At 48.0% G+C, this 22886-nt stretch overlaps 1 protein-coding gene across 1 annotated transcript; it reads left to right on the top strand.

Moving 5' to 3' along the window:
* The first annotated feature begins 499 nt into the window (after positions 1 to 499).
* SLC39A13 (solute carrier family 39 member 13) lies at positions 500 to 21805 on the top strand. Its single transcript, XM_066583326.1, has 10 exons — positions 500 to 931; positions 3747 to 3967; positions 5029 to 5142; positions 9165 to 9295; positions 11883 to 11975; positions 12051 to 12140; positions 13328 to 13378; positions 13449 to 13581; positions 14332 to 14431; positions 16049 to 21805. The coding sequence occupies exons 1-10, from the start codon at positions 900 to 902 to the stop codon at positions 16122 to 16124; spliced, it is 1041 nt and encodes a 346-aa protein (XP_066439423.1). The 5' UTR covers positions 500 to 899; the 3' UTR covers positions 16125 to 21805.
* Positions 21806 to 22886: the final 1081 nt, after the last annotated feature.

The raw sequence follows: 22886 nt of genomic DNA, 5'->3' as shown, positions 1-22886 counted from the left end.
TTATTTATAAAAAAGATTCACATCTCCTTCGGGCTTCTCAGCCCTGCGCAACTATTGACTAAAGGGACAGCACAACCGCAAAAACAAGAAAAAGAATGACCAGCAGACATTCTCCACCCAATGTAAATACAGTAAAAGCAATGTTGATTCCCTGCAGTTCACACAAAGTCCACTAGATGTCAGCACAACAGACGTGCTGGCTAAATGTGTTTCCCTTTATTTACATTCCCCCATGGTCCTTTTTTCCGCGGAAGTGCATTGTAAAATACTTCCCCCTGGGCTCAGAAGCCATGATGTAATGGTTCCGGGGGAGGTGACACGTGGCTCCGGCAGAGGGGCGGGGAGTTGGGCGTAGGACCCGGGGATGGCAGGGAGCAAGAGGACCACCGAGAGCCGCAGCGTGATTTACTTCGGTGTGTATTGCAGTGCACTGTGGGGTCGGGCTGGGCAGGGATAGTCTATGGCTGCGGAGTTATGGCAGAAAAGTTGCTGCACTGCAGTCTTGAGGCTTAGTGCATTCCAAAGCTGGTGTAGGACTGCAAGTCCCAGCATGCTTTAACTCAGCATTAGACATTCCTCAGCTGTTGAGGCACTACATGTCCCATCATGCCTGACAACTCTGGAGTTTGCAAGGGTTTTTGCACTTGCCTTTTAATTTGCTATGGAACTACAAGTCTCAGCATGCTGGATATCAGTGAGGATGCGTTCCGAAGCCGATGTGGAACTACAAGTCTCATACTCCTAGAACAACATCGGAGCTGTGGGACTACTAGTCTCAGCATGCCTGGGCGCAAACCCTGCGTTGTAATAAGCTTCACTTGGTAACGCTGCAGGTTGCTTGCACTTGTAGTTCTACAGCCAATGGTGAGTCGCAGTCCGCTGGAGTCGTGGCAATCTGCATGATGCCCGCCGTCGGACAGAGTTGGCGTAGGTGAGGATGTGGTTAGCCGGAGGGACGTGGGCGGCGGTTGGAGAAAGCGAGGATGTGATTCTCCGCGATTACGTGGATTCATCTAAGCGGGACAGACGGTGGAAGAAAAAAAAATATGGCGACCTGTCCCACTGTGATCCGTATTCACGGACCCGAATCGACCATGAAAGTGTATGGAAGCGCAAAAAATCCCACAGCGAATACGGATGTTATATTCGTGTTTTTTTTATTCGTGTTGCCAGGAGACAGGGTATAAAAGTGACATAATTTGGGCCTTTGTGCTTTTTTTTTGGGGGGGGGGGGGGGGGTAAAAAGTATGGCACATGGCTCATAAATACGCATTGAAATTGGTCCGTTTTTAATATGCGTATTTCACTAACGGAAGAAATATCGCAGCACGCTCTATTTTTAGGGTGGATTCCATGTGTTTGGCCCACATTGAAGTCATTGGATGTGAGTTTTGCGCTGCCTGTACGCAATTAGCACGATACGCTGTGCATAGCATACATTTGCGCAGAAAAACGCTTGTGCCCGTGATTTTCCAGGATCATTCGCAGTAACGCATGCGGAATCCGACCCGCCCGTGTAAGCCCGGCCTAAGATGTAGATGTCATTTTTGATACGTTGACTGTCGTAACACTTTGTGAAAATGGCGCTAAAAGTTCACTGGCGGTTTATATGGCGTAATTTAAGCAGGAGGGACGCCGGTATGGCGGGTGTAGGCTCGGTAGAGGATTCATTTAATTGTCTTGCGTACAACTGGTTAGAGCTGTCGGAGGGGGGGATAGCGCAGCGCCTTATTGAATATGGCGCGTTACCTCTATTTTCTGCCTGGCGGACATTATGTCATATGTGCACCTAGTATCTTCCTTCTTTTTAGGGTTCTGAGAAAAAAAACCTGCGGGGACTGTGGCCACGTGAATGAGCCGGGATATATTTGGCGCCCGGGGGGTGATGTCTGGTGATTATGCGGTTACTGGGCGTGTGCGGTGAGGTATCCGACGTATATTCTAATGTCCTGGAGGTACGGGATGTGACCTGTAAACCTGTTATATAAGGTTACGCAGGATATCCAATCCCCGGAGCCTCGTTATGTCGGGGTTTTGACAGGAGGATTAGTGAAGGTACATTTCTAGATGAGATTCTGCGCCGCCGTCCGTGTGACCTGCAGATATTGGCTGCGCTCGGCGGATTATCACATCTCAGGTTTGAACCTTCTCTCCGGTTTTCCTCGTTCTCCTTCCTTCTGATATGAATGAAAATTCTTCCAGTCATCTTTTGTTTCGCCGTCCGTCAGTCTTCTGTGGGCCGAGGTTATAATTAGTTTCTTAGTTGGGTCCGTTTCTGACTGCGCGCCACGTGTAATCTTATTAGTTATGTAATGGGGTGGGCTGGGAGTGAAGATGAAGGATGTGCTTCTACTTAGTGGTAAGTCCCAAGCTAAACAACTACTTTAGCTCCATGGTGGGGTTTTTTTCGGCTGGGGAAGGAACTGAGCCGCGTAAAGTTATTTTCTGCAATTTTGATTGGGAGATGAAGTTGCTTTCTACAGGCCTCGCGCTGGCTCTGGAGGGGGCCGGGCCGAGCCGGCCCCGCGCTGGCTCTGGAGGGGGCCGGGCCGGCCTCGCGCTGGAGGAGGCTGGGCTGGCCTCGCGCCGCTCCGCTCTGGAGGGGCCGGGCTGGCTCTGGAGGGGGCTGGCCTTGCCTCACGCCGGCTCTGGATGGGGTCGGCTCTGGAGGGGGCCGGGCCGGCCTCGCGCTGGCTCTGGAGGGGGCCGGGCCGGCCTCGCGCTGGCTCTGGAGGGGGCCGGGCCGGCCTCGCGCTGGCTCTGGAGGGGGCCGGGCAAGCCTGACTCGGGGAGCCGTGGTCTGCCACCATTGCTCTTTGCCCGGGGTCCGGCATCCTCCAGCCTCGTTGTGGGCAGTTGCTTTACGGTTACTAAAGGCCCATTTACACGCAACAATTATCGCTCAAAATTTGTTCAAACAAATTTGCGCGATAATTGTTACATGTAAATGCGAGCCCATCGTGCGCTATTCATTCAAGTAGCGCTGAGATTCAGCCTGCATAAAAATGGCCATTAGTTGATTTGCTTTTCACTTCATTTAAATGGCATTTGTTTAGTCTTTGAACTTCTGAAGGACTTGAGGGGAGGGGTGATTGTTCGCCTTCTAACACAATGAGTACTTGTTTACTCATGTGGCAATGGCTTATCTTCACACTAATTAAAATCCTTCTGGCCAGAAATTCCTCCCATAAACACCTGTCCACCTGAGCAAACAACATATACAGAGTTTAGACAGCGAATGAGGGAAATGGCGAGGATTCCACAGCATTACTTGTACATTTAAATGCTCAGTATTTCTCTGCAACAAAATCATTAATTCGTTCAGGTTTTCATTTGTTCAAATGACAATCATTGCATGTAAATGGGGCTTTAGTGGTTGACACCTCTAATTACACCCCGCAGTGTTCCTCTTTTGGAGTTGAGGATTTGCCATATGTAGTTGTGCAGCAGCCGAGGTTGCGCCCCTATATTGGCATGCAGCAATTGAAGCTGCTACTTATGGGTCTTTTTGGTATATTTGCATATTTTTTTGCCTTTTCCCGCTGCTGTATTTTCTGTTGCACGCCGCCCTACGGCCCTGGATGCTTCATTGCAGCTGGCCCGTCCTCTCCGCACACTGGTATGGGTTAGTATACAGGCCTGACCTGAAGATTCTAGTCATTGTACAGAAGCTAAGGTCGCCCCCACTATGTTTCTGCCCCCTTCACAACCTGTATTTTACCTTTGTTTCCGTTTTTCCCTCGTAGGATGATGTGGGACAGGATTGTATCCTGGCTGCTCTTTGCGTATGTGGGATTCCCCCTTATTGCCGCCTGTACCCCAGGAAGTCGCGCCTGTGAAAGTGCCAACACCTCCTCTCTGGATGCCTGGATCTGCTCACTAATTGGCTCGTTGCTGGTGGGACTAAGTGGAGTGCTTCCACTCTTGGTGATCCCCGTTGAAGCAGGAGCATCGCTCAGATCTGAAGGTATGGTTACTTTGGAAGGATTTGTATGTTTTTGTTTTGTTTTTTTTATGTGGTATTGCACCCATAGAAGTATATGGGCATTCCAGTGCTGGATTTCCTGATTACGGCTGTACCGGTTCCACCTCTGTGCTGGGTAATGCCCAATCACAATAGGCTGCATTGCATGTTCTCCTGCAGAGGAGAGGTTAAAGGGGTTGTCTGGTTTTAATGTATTAATTGCCTATCCACAGGATTGGTCATTAGTAGTAGGTTGGCTGGGACCCGTTACCCAAGCCCTCCACTAATAAGCTCTTCACCAGGTTGTGCACTGAGGTGATTTTTGCAGGAAGCAGACAGCGCCGTTCCTAATGCAGTGGCCATGCATGGTAATGCAGGCCAAGTTCTTATTCATTTTAATAGGAACTTGGACTGCATTACCAAACCTGGCCACTGCAGTGTGAATGGAGCTGTCTGGAGAGATCACAAGTCATCTTTAACAGAGCTTGGCAGGCCTCAAACCAGACACTTTACCCTAAAAGCAAAATGTGGTCGGAAAACCCTTTTTAAATGCTGTTCCATCCGAATAATTATCATTAAATACTATTGATTGGCCTGCAGGTCAGTTTCTAATACAGATTAGCATCCACTAGTTGTGTAGAACTTGCACCTGGGTTGGGTCTTTGCATCCCAATTCTCTCCTATATGAAGCAATGTGGAGTGACAACCATTAAAGCTTCCCCGGATCTCTGCCTATAGTGCTTGTCACTTCCAGGTCTTCACTGGTAATTGCGGGGGAAACAAATACCCACATTTTTATGAGTCGTCTCCAGGATGGCAAAGAAAACAAACTGGAAGGAGACGATCCTAGAATGCAGAAGTCCAAAATTCTTTTTCAGCAATTAGCAGAAAAAAAGCCCACTATTAGCATCCCTGTATAAGTATATAGCAGAACTCGCATGACCCCGGCCTGAACACGACTCCTGAATTCACACTCCATCAGGATCTCCGTCGGGTCGTTGACTATAAATACCTCCATTCATTCTTAGAAAAGAAGGCCATTCATTCAGTTTTCTCACTTCCAGAAGGTGCCAAGAGGCTGAAGCAGCTGCTGAGTTTTGCTATTGGCGGTTTACTGGGCGATGTGTTTGTCCATCTTCTGCCCGAGGCCTGGGCCTACACCTGCAGCGCCACAACAGGTAGGTCAACGGCTCCAGTCTGCTCCGCTTTTCCTTTTTATACGCCTTTCCTTGCAGTACATGAAGGGCATATTTACATCAATGCAAAATTGAAAACTTTTTAAACTTATTTTTGGAGTAAATCCTCTTAAAAAGTTAAGAAAACTGCAACAACTATATGAGCTTATAAGGTTGTTGTGAGATTTTAAAGGAGTTATCCAGAGAGATCTTCCCCTCATCCGCACATCCACGTCTGACCTGGCATCAGCATCGGGTCACGTAGTGTTGACCTCTCATTATCTGTGACATCATTGCCGGGAACCGACTTATTTTAAAGGGGTTGTCCCGCGCCGAAACGGGTTTTGTTTTTTTTTTCAAACACCCCCTCCCCCCCGTTCGGCGCGAGACAACCCCGATGCAGGGGTTAAAAAAGAACACCGGAGAGTGCTTACCTGAATCCCCGCGCTCCGGTGACTTCTTACTTACCTGCTGAAGATGGCCTCCGGGATCTTCTCCCTCCGTGGACCGCAGGGCTTCTGTGCGGTCCATTGCCGATTCCAGCCTCCTGATTGGCTGGAATCGGCACGTGACGGGGCGGAGCTACACGGAGCCCCATTGAGAACAGAAGAAGACCGGGACTGCGCAAGCGCGGCTAATTTGGCCATTAGACGGCGAAAATTAGTCGGCTCCATGGGAACGAGGACGCTAGCAACGGAGCAGGTAAGTGAATAACTTCTTATAACTTCTGTATGGCTCATAATTAATGCACAATGTACATTACAAAGTGCATTATTATGGCCATACAGAAGTGTATAGACCCACTTGCTGCCGCGGGACAACCCCTTTAAGAACTAAGCCAGCCCCTTCTGTGCTATGGCAAAGGCTGGTTTAGATATTGAAATAAGTGGGCAGCCAGCCCTCTCTGATGATATCACTGATGACAAGAGGTGCACGTGGGACTTGGTGTCGGAGCCAGGCCGGTATTGAAGGTGCTGACGTCGCTGGATCAGAGTAAGTATATGTCTCTGAATAATTCCTTTAATTTGATGGTCAATCAGCATGTGACCTATGCACGTGACACCCCTGGGACCACCACTGTTTGGCAGAACTAGTGGCAGTTATGCTCCGTGCAGCTGCAGTGACTGCCCCAGCATTGTCCATGTATATGTGACTGTCTGGTAAAGTTTTGCAGGTCAGTTCATTCAGTGCAATAGGGTTGATCTGCAGTCACAGAGACATGTCATCATATTCGCTATGTTGGCACTGCAGTGGCTTTTCTCCTTCTTGTCAATGGCTGGGATACCGCTGATCATACATAGAAGACCATCTCAGGAGTTGGCCATCGATGTTTAACCCTGGTCACTTCCTGATGACTTTCCCTTTTGAACTCTTCTAGTGAGTGTCAGAATACTGTATGGTACATCTGAGAATTTCACTATACATTCTACACCAGTCTTGACCATAAATATGGATAGGTCATCAATAGTTGATCGGCGGGGGGCCGTCGCTCAGGACCCTGACCGATCAGCTGAGTGGGCGCTTTCTGTCAGTGCCGCAAATTGAAATCAACACGTGTTGTGCCTGCAGTTACAAGCACCGGCCACTACATGGAGGTTGGTGCGGAGGCTTCCCCTCTGACCTCTGTGTATTTGTGGCGCTGACAGCATGCGCCCGCACAGCTGATCAGTCAGGGTCCCAAGTGACGGACCTCGGACGATCAACTATTGATGACTTATCCCGAGTATTGGTCATCAATAGTATCTTCCCCGGAAACCCCCTGTAAGCGTGCTGGACCTACATAAAAGAATATATGCTCACCTTTACTGCCCCCGTTCCGCCTATGTCCCCCGCTGGCCTTTACTTTCAGGGGCAGCGTGATGTCACAACCCAGGACATGTCTGCTGTAGCTAATCACTGGCAGAAGTGAATCAGTGTTTGGCTGTAGCGGGCACCATGGTGCTGGTGCCGGTGGTGATGTAGCTGAATCCCTGTACCTGGAAGTGAAGATCAGCGGGGACCTGGCCGAATAGGAATGGTGAGTGCGGCAGCGAGTATGGCTTCTGCTATGAAAAAATGTAAGTCTAAAGGGGTTATCCGAGGACGTGTAAAGTAATTGTTCTATAACGTCTAGTGAATGCAGACCTGTGCCTGCATGTTTGTGCGTGACCCGTCGGAGCTAGGAGTGTATGCAAACGACAGGTGAGAATGTGTAGATGTGCAGCACACAGGCATATCAATAGCTAGGGGTTGGGAGTATGAAGAATAGCCTTGCATGAAGAATTTATACTCCCCTTAGTTATCGGCAGTCATCTATCCCTGTGTAGTGAAGAGGGGTGAAAGTGCAGTGACGTGTATCTGTAAGGCACCTTCCATTTTTGTGCTTTGTGGTAAAACTCGTTAGGCATGGAGATCCACTGGTGTCATACGCAGATGGTGATGTGCACTGAGCCTTCGGCTGCCTTACAAAAAACATTACATCTGAGCCAGGGCTATGGAGTCGGAGTCGTTCTCATTTTGGTGCAGTCAGTCGGTAGAAATATCCTAACTCCGACCCCCGCTTATACAAATATATATTTATAAATATGGTCTAATTAATTCAATGCAGAATTAGTTGCACATTTCCTTTCATAGGAATTTAGGGAAGTTCTGAACTGTCCTATAAGTATATGTTCTATCCATCGAAGCCCCTATTTATCAAAAACATTGAGAACTAGGATGTTGAATATAGGATGCAGCTTGATTGATTTTATCATAATGGTGATGAAAAGGCGGCTGTTACCATTTTAATACACTATAAAAGAAACCTATATGGAGGAGTCCGATTCTGGTGTATGCACCAGGAAAACTCCGGGCGTATATATCAAATGTAGCCAAAGGGTTCCATCCGCCCCACAAAAGGCATCAGGGTGGTAGTCATCAGCATACATGTCTTTGGGATCGCGGAGTGTCTCCCATTGTTTTCAATAGGGAGACATCGCGCTTGCGTAACCTAGCACACGGTGCGATGCTGCCGCGGCTCCATTGAAATCAATAGGTGATGCGATGTGCGCGCACGCCCAAAGAGAGGAAGAAAATCACTCCTGTGTATGACCTGATTCAAAAGAATGGGGTTCATATTCACGTGTCTCGCAATGCACAAATCTCGTGTGAGACTCTCGGCCGTACTCATTCGTACGGTTTATCTGAAGGACTCTAATAATTGCAATGGACAAGTATGATTTCTAAATTCCCCTTTAAAGCCGCCCTCCAAAATTCTGTCCCTGGACCAGATGAGATGGGGGGGACATTACTGCAGTAGTTATTGTTCTCTGTCATGCATATGATCAGTTGGTTAGAAGTCTCAATGTTCAGATGGCTCATGCAATATTCAGACTACCTAGTCCCCACTTTGCATTGCTAGTGTTGAACTAACCATGCGCTATATCTGCTCCCCGATTGGCCATGACTGTTCACGGAGGGACAGTAGAGAACAACCGCAGGTAATTATACCCTCCTGTCCCGAGGCAGAATTTTGTCACAGAACCGGAGGGTTGCTTTAACCCTTTCCAATCCAATTTGTATCCTGGTTTTCCTAGGGGGCTTACTCTTTTTCTGCCATTATACAACGGCGCTATCTGCTGGCTAAAGCCAGTACTGCATGAGGTGACACGTTGGATAGGCTCCGACAGCACAGAGGCTGGCAATATACAGTAAGAGAACCCCGACGGATGTCTTCCAACATCAGAGCTGTACAGCCTTAAATCATAATGTCTTAAGACGTCAGACAATGGATTGGAAAGGGTTAAAGAGTGCCTGCACTTTCACTTTGGAGCGCTCCTGCTCCGTCAGACGGTTTGGGCTCTTTCCAGCAGGTGAAGACGTCTCTATGTAGCGCTATAGGGGACCGTCTTCAGCTGCCGGAAGGAGAGCAAAACGTTTGACAGAGCAGGAGCGCTCCAAAGTGAGAGTGCAGGTACTCTTTAACTACGAAAACAGAGTATAAAGAACATTTCTAGACCGTGAAGTCTGCAGATTCCTGTTTATAACATGTCTTCTCCCTGCAGGGAGCTCCCAGTCTCTCCAGCAGCAGCGTCTTCTGGGCCTGTGGGTCATCATCGGGTTCTTCACTTTCCTAATTTTGGAGAAAACCTTTTCCAATGAAAAAAATGAAGAATGCACGAACAATCCCGCGCCGGTGAGTCACACGGGAAAGACATCATTAAGTGGGATATTAGACTTGTAGAGCAGAGCCAGCTGCCGGGTCTCGCAGTAGAGGGACTGTGATGAGAAGTCATTTATTGTGTAGGCTGCGGCACATAACAGGTGTGCGCTCTACGCTCCTCCGTTACCAGACACGATAAATCATCTATCTTCCATATAAATTACTGTTTCCTCTTTTACGAAAACTTTTTTTAAAATTTTCGGTCACAGTAGACCCTTTTACAATCGCAGTCCAATGAGCTCCATATTCTGCTGACTCGGCTTCACTGCTTGATAAATTCCCTCTTTTGGGTTTAAAATGACTAATTCTCAAAGGCTTTGCGGAAGATGCCGGTCATTAAAATGTCGCAAACCTTAAGTAGGTTTGTGCCTTAGAGGAAAAAAAAAAGAGAGAAGTGGAGAGAAAAGGGAATGGGCTTTTTGTGGAGTGACGTTTTAGACCTATTTGAAGGGGCTGCACCAGAATAGATGATTATCACCTAGGATTTCCATAGGATAGGTGATAAAGTCTGATCGGTGGGGGTCTCACTGCTGACCCCCAAATGCCGATTCCAAGAACAGGAGTCCTCTGCTCCTCATGGTGGGCCTTCTGCAACCCCCACGGTATTGAGGAGATTAAATGGATCTGCGGCTTTAAAACCCCATACTGTTCCATTCATTGTTAATGGGGCTGCCGGAGATAGCGGAGTATAATCACTTGTTGTTTTAGTCAGCCCCATTTAAATGAATGGAGCGGCGGCCATACTTGGACGGTTACTGCTCCACTCAGTTGGATGTCACTGTGGGTGGGTGCAGCGAGCCCACAGTGAAGAGATGACTGAGACAAGAGACCCCCGTTCTTGGTGGTGACACCCTGCCGATCAGACTATCACCTATACTGTCTATTCTGGTGCAACCCCTTTAATTAAAGTGACTTTTTAAAAGTCCTAAAACTTGTTGCACTCTCGCTCTGGTATCCGGGTGGTGCACAAAGTGACTCGGCATCTCTAGAACTACTTAAAGATTAATTTACCATTGGCATGCACTATTTTGATGAATTTGTTGCAACGTGGCAACTAACAAAACTGACCTGCTGCAATTCTCTTTGTTAATCTACAAAAAAATGTGATTCTAAGCATTTTTGCAATATGCTTCATCAGCCTATTCTGTACATTTTTCTTAACACCACAAGATGTAAGTTCATGTCCTAGCTGGGGGTAAAGGGGGGCGGGGGGTACTTAACGCAACAGAACGTAATCTTACGTCCTGTGGATGGCATGCGCTCATCCGCTGCACCAGGAGTCCGCTGCGACTGATAGCGGGCATCGATGAGAACCTCTATCCCAGTTCTTAACCCCTTACATGCCGCGATTTGTGTACATTGCGGCATGTAAAAGATTTACAAAGGGAGCGTGCTTCCTATGAGACGTCATTGGCTCTCCGTTGGCATTGCGGAGGGCCAATGGGTTGCCATGGCAATCAGGCACCATACACTGGTGCCCGGTCCCTGCCGTGGTCTGTGATTATTATGAGCAATAATGCATTACAGTACAGAAGTACTGCAGTGCATTATCATAGCGATCAGAGTTTTTCTGGTTCAAGTCCACTACAATCACATAACTTTAAAAAAAAAAATAAAAAAAACCCAAACCTTCTTTTGTGCACTTTTTCCTTTTAGTATAAATGTGTTTTTTTTTGTTTTTTTAAACCCCACATATTTGGTATCATCGTATCTATAACGACCTGTGCAGTAAATTGAACTCCGTGCCACAGCCTCTTCAAAGGTATTGCAGTATTGTCCCATCCAAAATGAATAGGACAGCGCTGCAGTGTCTTGCACCACCACTACGAAAAGTATTCACTTTGGTGCCAGTGTTTAATCTATGGTCGGGCTGCAGGAAGTAGCGGTCATGGATCCTTTACTGCCCCCTGTAGTTATGTTACGCTTGACCTGAGTTAACACACTGAAAGCCTCGTACTTTATGCTGCATGCATCAACTCCTTGGACAATGTGTCCGCATGGTCAGTCCAACTTTGAATTACGTCTACACATATGTAAACGTTTATAACTACGTGAATGTCATTGTAAGCCTGGGTTCACACGGGGCAGATTTTCTGCGTTTTTGCCTCGGTTTGCCGTTACATATCCGCACTGCGACAAAACCGCTGCGTTTGCAGGGCAAATGTGTTTGGGGGAAAAAGCTGTTCTCACAGGACAAATTTTTTTCCGCAGTGCAGAAATGCAGCTGCAAAGCGTGGTTTTTCAAGACGCAGTATGTCGATTCTTTTGACTTTTCTGCTTTTTTTTTGTCTATAGACCTCTATGGACGCAGCAAAATCTGCGCCAAAATATGCTGCAAAAGTGAAAAAAAAAATGCTTGCGGATCTTCCGTGCCAAAAAAGCACGGAAAATATACGAGAAAATACGCAAGACAAGAATAAACTTTGAAGTGGTTTTGCCGCAGAAGCAGTTCTTCTGCGGCAAAACCGCAGCAGTAAAACCGCCACAAATCCGCCCTGTGTGAACCCAGCCTAATTGTCATTTTTTGTGATTAAATTCACTTTGCATTGTTTTCCCCCAGAAAGTCGCCCCGTGCAGCTTATTGAACGGGAAGCATCGTGTGAGCAAAAAGCAGGACTCCACACAACAGAAACCCAACAGGGACAGTATTAAGGTCAGTGGCTAATATCTAATATGTACCAACAGTACGTTATGGACTGCACACTTATCAATGGCTCATTCATTACAGATCAGTGGCTACCTCAACCTGCTGGCAAACACCATTGATAACTTCACCCATGGCATGGCGGTGGCAGGCAGTTTTCTGGTCAGTAGAAAGGTAGGTCCGACTGCTTTCCCCCCCCCCCCCCCCCCCTCTTTTATTCAATGGCAGTAACTTTAGGAGGGGCTGTTCCATCTTCTCTAAATCAGGACAAACTGGAAGCAACAGCAGTCCCTTGTTTTCCCCCGGGATCTGCTCCACCCCAGGGAAGATGCAGTGTGGCATTATACATAATCAGATAAATGGGCAACCCAGTAATACACGGTCATGCTGGGTGCTGTAGTGCCTCTCCCCTCTGGCTATTAGAGGTGGGTCATGAGCCAGGAACACTTTTTGAGGTGCAGAGCAGCCCACCAAACTATTATGGCGTCATTAAAGGGGTTGTCCCGCGCCGAAACGGTTTTTGTTTTTTTTCAATAGCCCCCCCGTTCGGCGCGAGACAAACCCGATGCAGGGGTTTAAAAAAAAAAAAACGGATAGTACTTACCCAAATCCCCGCGCTCCGGTGACTTCTTACTTACCTTGCGAAGATGGCCGCCGGGATCTTCACCCTCGGTGAACCGCAGGTCTTCTGTGCGGTCCATTGCCGATTCCAGCCTCCTGATTGGCTGGAATCGGCACACGTGACGGGGCAGAGCTACGAGGAGCCGCTCTCCGGCACGAGCGGCCCCATTCAGAAGGGAGAAGACCGGACTGCGCAAGCGCGTCTAATCAGGAGATTAGACGCTGAAGATTAGACGGCACCATGGAGACGAGGACGCTAGCAACGGAGCAGGTAAGTGAATAACTTCTGTATGGCTCATATTTAATGCACAATGTACATTACAAAGTGCATTAATATGGCCATACAGAAGTGTATACCCCCACTTGATTTCGCGGGACAACCCCTTTAATAGCTGTCTATTCTGCATGGTGCACTACATGTATCAGACGGCTTGGCACTTTGTATCTACCCTGTGCAGGAGTATACACCAAACAGCCACCCCCCTCTATATTAGGAGGTTGTGTGAGTGGCTGTCTCATCGGTGTCCTGCACAGGTGTAACTGGCTCCCTCACTTGGTAGTTTGGCAGCCTGTATGCTGAGGTGGTGCACATATTTGCCCTCCTGTATCAGTAAGTATATGGCCATTTTCAGTGATTGTCAATAAGAGATAATATATATTTATTTATTTGATAGCCCCTTTTAAATTATGCAAATTTTCTATTTGTAAGCGCTCATTTTCTGAAATCTTTTTCCCACCAGGTGGGGACTCTCACGACCGTGGCCATCTTGTTACATGAGATTCCCCATGAGGTCAGTGGAGTGCTGCTATTTGGCGGTTTTCTCTCTTCTTGCACATCTCTAATTCTCTGTTATTGTACAGGTTGGGGATTTCGCCATTCTCCTCCGTGCCGGATTTGACCGTTGGAGTGCAGCGAAGATGCAGCTGATGACTGCAATGGGAGGCATCCTGGGAGCGGGCTTTGCTGTTTGTGCTCAGTCGCCCAAAGGAGTCGGTAAGAATATTATTAGAACTCCTGTTGGTCAGTGAATGAAGGAAGAAATTCCTAGTTACTTATGAAAACAATTGTGAAAGTCGCATGCTAACACTATGAAAAGGTGCAAAAACTTTTTCCTCCCTCCAACACATGGAGCACAAAAAATTAAGGGCGCCTGCAGACGGTCGGCAGCCTCCGTGAACATGTGCCAGAACGTCTTTTGGTATATGATCTACCAAATGCAAGGAACCACGCCTTATGTCTCTGTATTGGGGGCTGCAGGCTGACCTAATGTTATTTAAAGCGACAGTACCTCCATTGCTTAGGTATTAAATAAAGGGAACCTGTCACCACCTATGAGCACCATAAGCTAAATTATTGTTCTTATAGGCCCGGTCCCGAGAAGTCTAGGAATGTACTTTTTATACTTGACCAACTCTTCGTTCCTGCTCTGTCACCCCTGAAGTTGGCACAGGGACCATTCAGTGGACTCGTCTCTATAGGCTGTGCCCACGCACTTCCATCGAGAACAATGTATATGCATGTGGACAGCCTGCAAAGATCGGTCTGTCTGTGCACCAATTTTCAGGCATGACTGTACGGCAACTGGGAGTTGGGTTAGTATGACGTGTACATCCGCGGGCTCCTTGAGACCTGTCCCATAAGACCATAACTTTAGTTTATGGTGGTGATAGGTTCCCTTTAGGTTCTGAAGAGCTCACAATAGACACATGTTCTAGCTTTACTTTGCTTTCATTCCCCATGCAGGTGAAGCAGTGGCTTGGATCTTGCCTTTCACATCCGGAGGGTTCCTGTACATTGCGCTGGTTAATGTGCTACCAGACCTTTTGGAGGAGAAGAACACAAGGTAAGCTGCGCTCAATGTGAAGTCCGGTGTGGTCAGGGGTGATTAATAGAGATGAGCGAGCACGCTCGGTTAAGGCAGATATTTGAGCGAGCGTCGCTCTTCTCGAGTAACTGCATACTCATCCGAGCAAATGTGGGGGGGGGAGAGAGAGAGGGAGAGATCTCTCCGACTCTTTGCCCCGCTCCCCCCCCCCCCCCCCCCCCCCCCCCCACATTTGCTCAGATGAGTATGCAGTTACTCGGAGAAGAGCGATGCTCGCTCAAATATCTGCCTTAGGCGAGCGTGCTCGCTCATCTCTAGTGATTAATGATTGCCCTCTCACTGCTGACTACTTCTGTCACCTGGAGCTGCAATATGTTATTACTAGAAGAGAGCTGCAGACTGAAATTGGTTTGAGATGAAAGGCTCTTTGCATTAATGTCTAACACCCGATGTTCCTTGGAGAGAGAATGACAGTTGTCCAATTTTACATGGAAAGTAAAGTGAGATGAGGATCTGGTCACACTTGGGTTAATTAGGGGGTGTGGAATAAATGAAGGGCTGTCCACTTAACTTTATTCCTACGATCTTCTAGACTTTAACCGAGATTCTGAAGGTATGTGGACACCTTCTATGCCTGTTGGCCAATCGCTCGTTTGTCCGACTACTATTTCCCCCGACACCCTTCATACACAAACGCTTGGTTGGCTGAGTATTCATGTGTTTCTCTTGGGGACTGTGGAGGAAGCTGCTGATGGGCAGCTCTTGTGGTGACTTGTCTGCCGAGAACAAAAAGATCAGCCATTTAAAATTCAATTTCACTGATACTTTTTTCCCACCCAACATTTAATGTCAGCAGAGTTGGGAGTCCGCCCCCCCCCCCCCTCCCTAAACAGTCAACTGGTCATGCCGAAATGGGTGGGTTTGGATACCTGTAGTCTAATCTGTATGGGTGACTTATGCTAACTTATGATACACTTCTTCCCTCCCACCCCCACCCCTTCCTCCTATCAGCACACTCCTACACAGTGTTTAACTTTGTGCCAAGGCTGCTGTAATCACAGTACTTTCGGACGGTACATTTACACAGCAGTCAGGCAAACGATGCCCAGCAGCTTGTAACAGAGATGCCCACTCTGGTGCTGTTGCACAGGGGTGAGTATTGCTGGCAGTGCTCAAAGCTTTGCCAGCATGGAGGTCTAAATGGGCCAAAAAGCGTTCTCACCCCGCCCACCTCCATTCACAGTAAACGGTGGTTCTGAAGTGAACGACTGCTGTTTACACGGATCGGCACATCGTTCAGTTTTCTGCATGCATTTACACAAGGCGATTATTGTTCGGATTCCTGTGGGAGCTTGAACTATAATCGTCATGTAAAAGGGCCATCAGGTTAGTGAGACAGAGCGATACGGATGTAGGCTTTAACGCCGTCGGATTTGGCTGCTATGGTTTTTACCTTGATTGTCTCATGGAGGACTTGATAATGAAAAGACAGCAGTGGCTGCATGCTGATGCAACGGTGGCAGTGGTGGTATATAATATTACATTACGCTGTGGCTAGCACTGATATAGTGATGATTTCTTGTGAACTGTCTATCTGATGTTTGCATTAGACTTTATCTATCTATTCTCTCTTAGGAATTCCCTGATTCAGGTCCTGCTGATTAGCTTTGGGATTGTTGTGATGACTGCCCTGTCCTTAACGGTGGAATGACTACAACGGAGCGCTCCTGCAAGGCGAGACAACCCTGCACCGCACTACCTGGCATGCGGTAGCCGCACAAGAAATCTCCGTGGCTGGGCAGACACGTGTGTACGATCGTTGATGGGTTCCACCTCTAGACTCATCGCTCCTTCCTCACTTCTGATATGGTTTACCATCAACCTGACAAACCAAGGAGGGATTGCCGAGTTTAACCCAGTTTTCTTTTATCTACAGGCTTGCCTTTTCCATTGCTTGTCTTGTGCATCTGCGGCCGAGTCTTGCCTGTGCGTGGCCCATGTCTTCGGTATCCTGCTGCTCCCCCTCCCTATTGCTTGTCTATACTTTGGACTGTCTATTCTATGTTCTTGTTTGGTTAGCTCTTGATGTTTGTGCACATGTTGTGTACTCAGGATGGTCTGCAGTCACAAGGATCGCCTACCTTATATAGCTTACAGGTGGACCACCTGACCGCACAGACCTGAAACTAACGTAGTTACTAGTAGGGCTTTTATTCATAGACGTTTCTGAACCACTCCTGTTTTTTAATGGTTTATTTAACAGTTATTTCTCAGAAAGCGATACGGATCCAGAGAGCGGGTCTTGTTTCTGCGTTTTAGTAGATGGTTCATTCGCCTGGTTGTAGTGTCAGAGGGAGGACCCCCTTATCATACGAGCAGGTGGTAGTCTAACAAGCTAGCTTTAAAATGAAGATCCACCTTTTATCATTATGTCATCTTTAGATACAAAGTTCTGTGCGGATTAATTTCCTAATATATCTTTGCAGCAGTTGGACTCTGTTGGTGTCCATTTGACTGGCATTCTTTGAATTGGGATAGTCAACAATATCTGAATCGGACTACGGGTACCCCCACCGATAAACTGAGTAAAGATGCCGACAAGTGCTGCAGCCTCTCCGTGGTATGCCAGGAACAGCGCCATACGTTTTATAATGGCTGCGTTTGGTATTGCAGCTCTATCCCATTCACTTGCATGAGATTGGGCTACAGAAAGGCCATGTGACCCATGAACATGATCTCACAAAGAAGGGACAACATCACACCAAAACTCTTCCAATTGCCGTATTTTTCAGACTATAAGATGCACCCCAGTTTAGATGACAGGAAAAAATATTTCATACTAATTTAGACGTCTCTGGGGGTCTAACAACAAGGAAGGGCTAATGTTAATAACTGTGCAGTGGCCGGCGCTTGTAACGGCAGGCGCGGCTCATGTTAATTTCAATGAGAGTTTTGCCTGCAGTTACAAGTGCCGGCCACTACACAGAGGTCGGTGTGGAGACTTCTGCTTCTTCCGCTCCGACCTCTTGTGTATTTGCGGCCAGACTGCATGCACCCGCTCAGCTGATCGGCCGGGGTCCGTCGCTCAGAATAGGTCATCAGTAGTATTCTCCCTGGGAAACCCCTTTAATTTGTAGTGCTGGGGTGACATGACTTTTCCTTTTAAGATAACGCAACAAAACTGGCTGCTTACCGCCGCTGGAATTGGCCTGCTGCATATTTTTACGGAATGAGCAAATAATTGGACAGTATTAATCTTGGCAGTGGTTCGACCCTCTGAGTCTTTGTACCTTTGTAGGGTCGCTACGTTACTGATTATATAAACTATCATTTAGATACTCTGTTAATGCCGTCACATATACGACGGGGAGTGTATAAGTCATGGGCACAAGAGATTGTCAGAACAATGAGATTTCATAGTAATTCTGCACAGTCCCCTTGGAGCTCTGTATCCGATACACTGTGGTTGGATTACTATGAAGATATTTCAAGAAGTTAAAGGTGTTTTCAGGACTTTATTATTGATTCGCTGTCCTCAGGATCGATCAGCGGGGTCCACTGCTTAGGCCTCATGTCCACGGGCTTAAAATCTGCAGCGTTTCTCCCGCACGCGGATCCGCGCCCCACAGGGATGCATTGGACACCCGCAGGTAGTTAAATACCTGCGGATGTCATTTTTCCTGTCAGGCGTGGATCCGTGTGCGAGAAAAAAAATGGACATGCTCCATTTTTGTGCGGGTCTCCCGCGGGGACGGCTCCCGCAGGCTTCTATTGAAGCCTATGGAAGCCGTCCGGATCCGCGGGAGACCCGTACCCGAATTCAAATCACCTGCTCCAAACGATGCGGTTCTTCCTTTCTTCGCGGCCGGATCATCTTTCTTTGGCCCGGCGGATGTGCCCGCGGCACATCCGCCGTGCCGAAGAAAGAAGATCCGGCCGTGAAGGAAGGAAGATCCACAGCGTCCGGAGAGGTGAGTTTATTCAGATTTTTAGGCCTCATGTCCGCTGGGCAGGAGGGACCCGCTACGGATTATACATGAAGAATCTGCGGCGGGCCTGATTTTCCCCGTGGACATGAGGCCTTAGGATGACAGCAAATAGCTGATCCGCAGGGAACTCGAACCATAGACCTCCGCCGACTAACCACTGATGACCTTTCCTGGAGATGAACCATCAATCGTTATGTCCAGAAAACCATTTTAATCCGCACAGAATTTTCCTAGCAAAAATGTGATAATTAGAGGGAGTTTTACAGAACATTACATTCCTTTTTTATTTCACATATTCGTTCCTCCGATGTTCGCAGAGGACATCTAAAAGATATCCACCACCAGCTTGTAGACGTTCCAACAGTCACTAAATATCCAGTGTGTCATAAAGCCTTAAAGGGAACCGGTCATTATTTTTGAGCCACACAGCCTACATAATGGGGCTCTAAGGTCAGAGAATGGGGAGTCCAGGGAGCGCTGTTTAATTTTTACTAGGCGTCCCGTTCCTGCGCCGTGTGCCCCTACTCCAAGTCCAGGCGCACCAGCAGTACGACTAGTCAGTCCGCTCTGTGTGCGCTCTACCATAGAGATGAATGGGAAAGCACGCTGCTAGCATGTGCCGACTTTATTGGGAAACACAGAACAGGAACGGGGCGACTGGTGATGGGGAGTATAAAACGCACCCCCCGTTCCCTGACCTTTTTGAGCTCCATAACGCAGTTTATGGGATTCAATGGTCATGATAGGTTCCCTTTAACAAAGACAGATTACTTCTTGCTATTTGTGTAAAAAATCCGAATAAGGGGCTGTTCACATCACATTCGCAGGGGTCCATCAAGTGTGTCTGTTCCAATACAAAAAAGTCTGACAACTTGTTACTTGATGTGCCCATAGAGTATAACTGGTGAAACGTAATTCAAAAGTGCAGACTCGACTACGGTTGATTTCCCTTAAAGGGATTGTCCCGTTCTAAACAGCTGATCTATGCTTATGATAGGTAGGTCTTCAGGAAAGGGGGTGTAATACCAGTACCCCATTAATCAGATGTCCACTTGCATTGAGCTGATTTCTGCAGGAAGCAGACAGCTCTGTACCTACTGCAGTGGTATTACACTCATTCTTTTCAATGGGGACTTCGCCTGTAATACCAAGCTTGGCCACTGCAGCGGAAACGGAGCTGTCTGCTTCCTGCAGAAATCTGCTCAATGCACAAGCACATCTGCCCATTGGACCGCTTATCCATGGGGATCCTGGGTGACAGACTCCTGCCAATGTTTTATTGATGGCCTATCCTAAGGACCGGCCATCAATAGTTTACAGCTGGGCAATCTCTCTTTCAGTTGGTATACATTTTTATACGCTTTTTCATGTATACGCTAAATGAAAATGAAAACCATGATGTGGACAGCCCCCACATCATGGTTTTCATGACTTGACATGGTATTAACATTTCCTGCTGTTGGCATCGTACCAGTATGGCTGTGACCTGCTGAGAGACGGGATAGCTCTAAGACCGCTTTCACACGGGCAACAAAATCGTGCGACTTTTCTCGCGATGTAACAGTGCCAAAAATCGCACGCATGTTAGCGATGTTTTGTAGGCTGCTACATCGCGAGAAAGGAAAAAAAACGTGGGTTGCTAAATATTGCCACGATTTGCGAGGTTTTGTAGCCCATGTGTCCTTATGGAGCCTTCCTTTCTGTTGCATTGCATGAAAATGCAGTTTCGGGAAGTGCGATGCAACTTTTTGAGTAGGAAGTCCTACTGTAAAAGCTCTAAAATAAGCCCTAGCTGCATAAAAAAAAGTAATCACCTAACAGCCGCCGTCAGGTCTGCTGCTGGTCCCCAGCACTTCTGTCAGCGTTTCCTGGATTGGAGGTTCAAAAACCCCGCCTCCGGGAAGCCCTGGCTCTGATTGGCCGACCCTCGAAAACCAATCTGAGGCAGCGCTTCTTGGAGGGGGGGTTGCGTGAAGACAGGTGTCGGGGACCTACAGGGAAGATGTTTTTTTTAGGCAGCTAGAGCTTTTTTGGGGGGTAGGGCTTATATTTCAAGACACCCTCCCCCCGAAAATCCCGGCAAATGAGCGCTAAAAAGTTGCAATATTACCGCAAGACAACGCAGCGATATCGCTGTCGCCCGTGTGAAAGAGGCCTTATGGACACAATACTTAAAACTAGAGCTGTTTTGAATGGGGTTGTTACTGAACTGATGCCAGTGAAGGGTTAAAAGGGGTTTTCCGGGCACAAAATGGAAATTGTGAAATTGCTGAAATCTAGGGGGTGCAGCTAAATAGTGTCAACCTGCACCTTTTATCTGGCACTATGGACCCTCTTCTTCGACCCGTGTAGCAGCCGATCTGCCGCTGTGTTTACAAGCATCACTTCCGCAGTAAACCCAACAGACTGTTGCCTATAGCGTCCAGCATTTATAGCTCCGCCCACAGCGCAAGCTCCTACAACTTATTAATCTCCCTCGGAGCGCTAGAGAAAGCTGCTGAAGCCGTCAGACAGGACTGTTCGGCGCTCCGAACTGCACATGAGCAATACAGCGCAGAGCTTCCTCTCTTGTCCTCCCATCATGCACTGCTCACAGGATGTTGGAGGCTATGGACAGGAGCGGAAGTAGCAAATGCGGGCAAGACGTCAAAGGAAGAGGAGAGTTTTTTTCAGGTGGCGGGTCATGTGACATGAAAAATGAAGAAAGTAGCTAGACTGGGTACAGGGAACCAAGTACAAAATTACTTCTTGTGATGGTGTACATTGGATTTTAAAATGTTAGCCCGTGCCCGGAACACCCCTTTAATGGAGGCTTGGCAGTATTCTATCACACTTCCCAAAAAATAACAATTCTGGAACCTTTTTTTTTTTTATTTTTTTATTTTTTTTACAAAGAACACTACATTGTGCTGTTCCTCTGTTATTCTTCCTGGAAATCTATAAATGAACTGACATCTGGGTGTGGCGGTTTCTCTTGTCAAGGGCTTGTGCCCCTTTACACTGGCACTGTAGGGGCACACCCTGTCGAAAAGGGGAATGGTCAGGCCAAGTTGTCAATTTGTTCATACATTTCCAGGAGGAATTAATAGAGGAACGGAACAGTTTTAAGAAAGTATGTTCTAGAATTGTTGTTCACTGGGCATACAACTCTTTACTAAAATCCACACAAGATTGGCCGGCCCTCTTGTAAGAGTCTAACTGTTCCTCTGAGTATATATTTTATGATGCTTGTTGTTGGATGTGATAAACGCTTTCCTACAGATGTATATATGTACAGAGAGGGTTTATACAAGAGTCGGAAGAGATCTAATTTTGCACACCTCTTTATGTGGAGAGATTTATTATATTCTGCATGACCGCTTAAGAGAATTAAAGAAAAACTTTTCTATTTATTCATGATAAATCCGGTCTCCGTGTCTGTTAATCCGCCACCCGGTAGTCTGGAGGGACTGTTAATCCACCACCCGGTAGTCTGGAGGGACTGTTAATCCACCACCCGGTAGTCTGGAGGGACTGTTAATCCACCACCCGGTAGTCCGGAGCGACTGTTAATCCACCACCCGCTAGTCCGGAGCGACTGTTAATCCACCACCCGCTAGTCCGGAGCGACTGTTAATCCACCACCCGCTAGTCCGGAGCGACTGTTAATCCACCACCCGCTAGTCCGGAGCGACTGTTAAGCCATCACCCGCTAGTCCGGAGCGACTGTTAAGCCACCACCCGCTAGTCCGGAGCGACTGTTAAGCCACCACCCGCTAGTCCGGAGCGACTGTTAAGCCACCACCCGCTAGTCCGGAGCGACTGTTAAGCCACCACCCGCTAGTCCGGAGCGACTGTTAAGCCACCACCCGCTAGTCCGGAGCGACTGTTAAGCCACCACCCGCTAGTCCGGAGCGACGGTTAAGCCACCACCCGCTAGTCCGGAGCGACGGTTAAGCCACCACCCGCTAGTCCGGAGCGACGGTTAAGCCACCACCCGCTAGTCCGGAGCGACGGTTAAGCCACCACCCGCTAGTCCGGAGGGACGGTTAAGCCACCACCCGCTAGTCCGGAGGGACGGTTAAGCCACCACCCGCTAGTCCGGAGGGACGGTTAAGCCACCACCCGCTAGTCCGGAGGGACGGTTAAGCCACCACCCGCTAGTCCGGAGGGACGGTTAAGCCACCACCCGCTAGTCCGGAGGGACGGTTAAGCCACCACCCGCTAGTCCGGAGGGACTGTTAATCCAGCATTTGAAACAAAAAAGGGAATGTATCGAGCAGTTGTATATATCATACATACAGTGGTACCTTGGGATGCGAGCGCCTCATCTTGCGAGTTTTTTGACTTGCAAGCAGGCTGCCTCCCGAATCTTTGCTCTGATTTCTGAGCAAAAGCTCATGATTGGTTAACCCAGCGCTGGCTTTCATTGGCTGACGCGACGCTGAGTTAACCAATCAGAGCATTAGCTTGCTGGAGGTGGGGCATTCAAGCCCCGCATCCAG

This window comes from Eleutherodactylus coqui, chromosome 11 (genome assembly GCF_035609145.1).
Source record: "Eleutherodactylus coqui strain aEleCoq1 chromosome 11, aEleCoq1.hap1, whole genome shotgun sequence".
Lineage (NCBI taxonomy): Eukaryota > Metazoa > Chordata > Amphibia > Anura > Eleutherodactylidae > Eleutherodactylus > Eleutherodactylus coqui.
The sequence above is the reverse complement of the archived record's forward strand: the minus strand, read 5'-3'. Positions and strand labels throughout refer to the sequence as shown.